Source organism: Mandrillus leucophaeus, unplaced genomic scaffold, assembly GCF_000951045.1.
Source record: "Mandrillus leucophaeus isolate KB7577 unplaced genomic scaffold, Mleu.le_1.0 Scaffold165, whole genome shotgun sequence".
NCBI lineage: Eukaryota > Metazoa > Chordata > Mammalia > Primates > Cercopithecidae > Mandrillus > Mandrillus leucophaeus.
The window spans coordinates 3,425,941-3,430,676 of record NW_012101643.1 but is presented as its reverse complement, the minus strand read 5'-3'; the positions used below and the strand labels follow the sequence as shown (position 1 = coordinate 3,430,676).

At 51.8% G+C, this 4,736-nt stretch overlaps 1 protein-coding gene across 1 annotated transcript in view; it reads right to left on the bottom strand.

Annotated features, from left to right (window-relative positions):
* NID1 (nidogen 1) overlaps positions 1 to 4,736 on the bottom strand; it is a 122,744-nt gene that overhangs the window by 13,512 nt on the left and 104,496 nt on the right. Inside the window, exons 14-15 of the mRNA XM_011976394.1 lie at positions 4,061 to 4,312; positions 1,264 to 1,436 (exon numbers count right to left, since the gene is read on the bottom strand). Coding sequence (XP_011831784.1) covers positions 1,264 to 1,436; positions 4,061 to 4,312 — 425 coding nt within the window. The remainder of the gene's footprint in view (positions 1 to 1,263; positions 1,437 to 4,060; positions 4,313 to 4,736) is intronic.

The following is a 4,736-nucleotide window of genomic DNA, read 5'->3' as shown; positions in this document are numbered from 1 at the left end:
GGATCAGGACAGGCCTCTCTGAGAGATGATGCTTTGGTAGAAATTTGCATGAAGTAAGGCAGTGAACTGTGCAATTGTCAGGCGGGGGAACTGCAAGTGCAAAGGCCCTGAGACAGAGATGTGCCTGGTGTGTTCAAAGACCAGCCAGAGGGCCAGAGGGTTGAAGTCGGTGAGTGAGGTGAGAGTGGTAGGGAACAGGGTGGGAGAGAGAACAAGAGGCCAGATCCTATACGGTTTTGAGGGACATGCAAAGGACTGGATTTTATTCTGAGTGAAGAGGGAACCCATCTGAGGGCTTTGTGCAGGAAAAGGACATGAATCTCATAAAGACTTCTTTGCAAGAGGCTTTTGAGAAGTATTTTTATTTTGGATACTTTTTTGCTGATATTTCCTCCCTGGTCCCAAAGAAGGGATGTGGCTATGTGTGGCATCTATGAAGTGGAGATCAATTCAGGAAGAGTAAGTAGAAAAAGAAGAAAACACAATGGGTAGAGAAAGGAGGAAGAGAAGAAAAACTGGAAGCTGGGCCTGTGGCAGACAAGATGGCCCAAGTAGCATCTTTACCAAGAATTTTCAAGCAGACTTTGTGCCCCCAGTGAGGAATGATAGGGCTTTCTGCTGGACTTTCTTTTACAAGCGCCAATGATCTCAGACCCTCCCTCTCCTTCACTCCTCATGGGACCCTCATAGCCCCTCCCACTGCTCCAACAACTCTGACTCAGCCTTGTAGTGGAAGCCTGCAGGTCTCAGGTTTGGTTTCTTGGCAGGAGTCAGGATCAGATAAAACAGAATGACTTTTCTGAATTGCCCAACCTCTATCTAATGGGAAAAGAAGTCCCTAAATCACAAAATGCATCTTGAAGCTTTGAAAGCCTCTAAAAACTCCAATGCTTGTTGCTACCTCAGGGCAGATATGAGGCTCTCGAATTGAGCAGCTGCTGAAAGATGAATCACCATGAATTTAGCAGGAATGGAAAGATCAAGCCAGCAGATGCACACGAACAAGGTACGAAATCAGCGTGAAGCCACCACCAAGGGGTAGCTCTGGAAGGCCTTCCCACATCTGTGCCCATCTTACTGTGAGCCTCATGGGCAGCTCAGCAATACAGTGGCCCCATCTAGAGATGGTCACCTAGGCCCACATGGAATGAGCACCCATGGTTCCAGGGGTTGAGCCTGGGGTTCTGGTCTGACCTCGTCCTGCTTGTTTCTCCAGGTCACTGAAGCAGGAGCTGTCACCAGGTGCAATCAGCCAGCACTCACCGGGACATGAAGGAATGCCTTTGCTTCTGTCTTCCTCATGGTATTTCCCTCCAGGGGCAGGCGCTCAATCTTCCCGGTCTGGGCAAAGAGTAAATGGGTCCCGGGGGGCAAGGGGATCACGGCGGTAGGCACTGCGGGTCCTTGGTGAATCGGGGGAGCCACTGTACTCAGGCCTGCATGGCAGAGGGGGTCAGTGAGCGAGGCCCTTGTGCACCAGAAACCCACAAATGCACACACACACCCCCACACATACACAGCATGCACACACATACACACACCCACACATCAGGTCATATCATCTTCATGGCACCACAAACTGCCACAGCCACACATTGCCCATTTTATAGCTGAAAGCACCAGAAGAAAGCCTTCAGTCAAAGGGCACTGATGAAGAAGGTAATACAAAGCGTTAAAGGTCATGTGAAAAAAAAGGCTTGGCCTCCCTCTTTTTTTTTTTTTTTTTTTTTTGAGATGGAGTCTTGCTCTGTCACTCAGGCTGGAGTGCAGTGGTGCAATCTCGGCTCAGTGCAACCTCTGCCTGCCTGATTCAAGCGATTCTTGTGCCTCAGCCTCCTGAGTAGCTGGGATTACAGCCACGCACCACCATACCCAGTTAATTTTTGTGTTTTTAGTAGAGACAGGGTTTCACCATGTTAGCCAGGCTGGTCTCAAACTCCTGACCTCAAGTGATCTGCCCACCTAGGTCTCCCAAAGTGCTGGGATTACAGGTGTGAGCCACCGTGCCCGGCCGGCCTCCCTCGTAATAGAAAAGCTTGGCTACAGTATGCTCTGCTTTGGGCACTGGTGCTAGAGGAGTGAAGCAAGTAAGAGCAGCACCAGCAGCACCGGCAGCACCGGCAGCACCAGTGATAGCACAACAGCAAAAACAGCATCCCTGAACTCCCTGCCCACGGGGAGCCATGCTCTAGTGCAAGCTATTGAGCTTTTTCATGCTGGAGGAGCCTATCAGAATGAGCTTGCCCCATGCAGTGCACTCTGTCCCGGTGCCACAGGGATAGACAGACTGGGGCCTGACAAGCAAGAGCATGATGTTTATGGGCTTTCAAGAACAAAATCATGGCCAGGGGCTCCTTTTCCCTCAGAGTCAGGCTTGCCTTTTCATCTGCTGACCTCAAACCCTGGCTGGCTCCTTGATTCACTTGACAAGACAATGTCCCAGGAGGGACACACAGCTGTGCTGCAGAGTAAGGAGGGCTAAGAGGGCTGATCGGGGTGTCTGGAGACCTGAGCCCTGTCCTGGTCCCGCCCACTCACTCGCTGTGTGCACAGGGCATGCATCTTCCAGGGCCTGGTCTCCTGCTCTCTACAGTGAGAGCTGGACAAGGTTGTCCCCAAGGTCACTTTCTCTTGTCTGTCTTGCCTATTACACCCAATCGGTGACATAAACCAATCTGGTTGACCTCTTTCATATCTCTGAAATCCATCCGTTTCTCACCTGGATTCATCATTAGTGCAACAGCCTTCACCTCCCCCCTGCCAGGGACTGTCATGCCTGGCTCTCAGCTTCTACCCCCAGCCAGTGATACTCTAAACCTAAACCCTGCTTCACATGGGCACCTGCTCCAAACCCATCCCAGGCTCCTCATTGCCCTCATGACCAATACGCAGGCTTAGAAACGTGGCTCACGTAGTGTTGCTTCTGGACAGCCTCACCCATGAGCCCATCGCCCCACACAAGCCAGGATTCCTCCTCGGCTCCCTGGTCGCTGTCCACCCTCTCCTAAAGCTCATCTCCCTACACTGTTCCTGTTTATTCACCGTCCTTTCCGCTTCTTGGGCGCCCAGCACCGTGAATTTCCTCTGGATATCCTAGCACCCACCACAGCACTGCCCCTCAGTGAATGTTGGCTGTGTGAATGAGTGAAGTTTCTGAGTAATTGTTTTACTGTTTATTAGCAGCTTTGGGGAAATATCTGATAGGAGATCAATCTATTATTTTTAGCTAAATTGTGAGTGGAGATTCAAAGATTTATTATATTGGTTTTTGATAATTTGTGACAATAACCAGTTTCTACATTTGCAACAGAAGCAGAATTTTAGAGCTGGGAATCACTCTCAGGGTTATTCTGCCTCATGTCTTAGGCTGAGACTGAGGACGCTGAGGCTGGGGAAGGTGTCTGTCCAGAGTCACACAGCCACCAGGCTGGGCCTCACACAGGGCCCCTGGCCCCTAGGACAGCAACTTCCCACTGCCTCCGGTGATGGTCTTAAAACCAGCTCACGCAGAAAGCTTTGTGGCTGTTTGCTCCTTGGACTGAAAAATCAACCCAAGTAGCTAAAGGCCCTAGGGCACGATTGAAGGAGGCAAGGGTTGCAAGGGTCTGAACAGGTCCCACTGCCTAGGACACCGAGCCCTGGGGAAGACGTTCAGGTTGGTCCCCACCGTCCCTGCCATATCCCAGAGCAGGAACATTCCACCTCCAGCCTCCCTCGGCAAAGAGTTCCTCTGGGAGGCCCGGAGCACACACAGTCGCTCTGCTGCCATTAAGGGTACTGCTGTGGCAGGCCCCACTGGGTATTTACACCCTACACATGTGTGTGTGTTGGATGGGGAAAGAGAAAGAAGAGGGGAAGAGGACAGAGAGTGTGAGGAGGAGAGGAAGCATGGGGAGGAGCGGGGTGAGAGGCAAGAGGGGTGCAGAGGGAGGGGGTGGGGCTGGAGCCAGTGGAACAGTTCAAGCTTTAGCGCAGCAGAAGAGCCAAGTACGTGTTCAGCAATTCCGGTCCCCGAGGTCCTTCTCAGGCACACGCCCAAGCACGGCCTGCACCCACTTACACGGGGGCGTCATCCCGGGCCTGGTCCTGGTGCCCTCCACCTCGCGGCCGTCGCGATCCACGCACCAGCAGTAGCCGGTGCTGCCGTGGCACTGGGTGGGCGCGTAGTGCCCGTGCGCATCGCACTCAGGAACGAACAGCCCTGGAGGAATGGGTCGCTGTGGGTCCGCCGCCCCCGCTGCCCCGAGAATGTGTTCTCGCTCATGCTGGCACCGGGTTTTCTCCACCTCTATCAGAGAAACAGACAGGAAAGCTGTCAGGTGCGTCATCCGTCAGTGCTCCCTGGCGGGGCTGCAGGAGTCCCCGCAGCTCGCTCAGAACCACGAGGGCTGCCTGTGTATCACTGGGTTTTGTTTCATCAATTTTTCAAAATGCAAAAACATCATTATTATTGAATAGGTTTAACTGTCAACAAAATTATATTTACATCTCCTTCTTACTCCTAGGTAGTTCCTTTTAAAACATTTTTTTTTAATTGAGGCAAAAAGAATTGAAGCAAATTGATAGAACATAAAGTGAACCTTTTTTTTGTTTTTTTGAGATAGAGTTTCTCTCCTGTTACCCAGGCTGGAGTGCAAGGGCATGATCTCTGCTCACTCAAACCTCCACCTCCTGGGTTCAAGTGATTATCCTGCCTCAGCTTCCTGAGTAGCTGGGATTACAGGCGCCTGCCACCA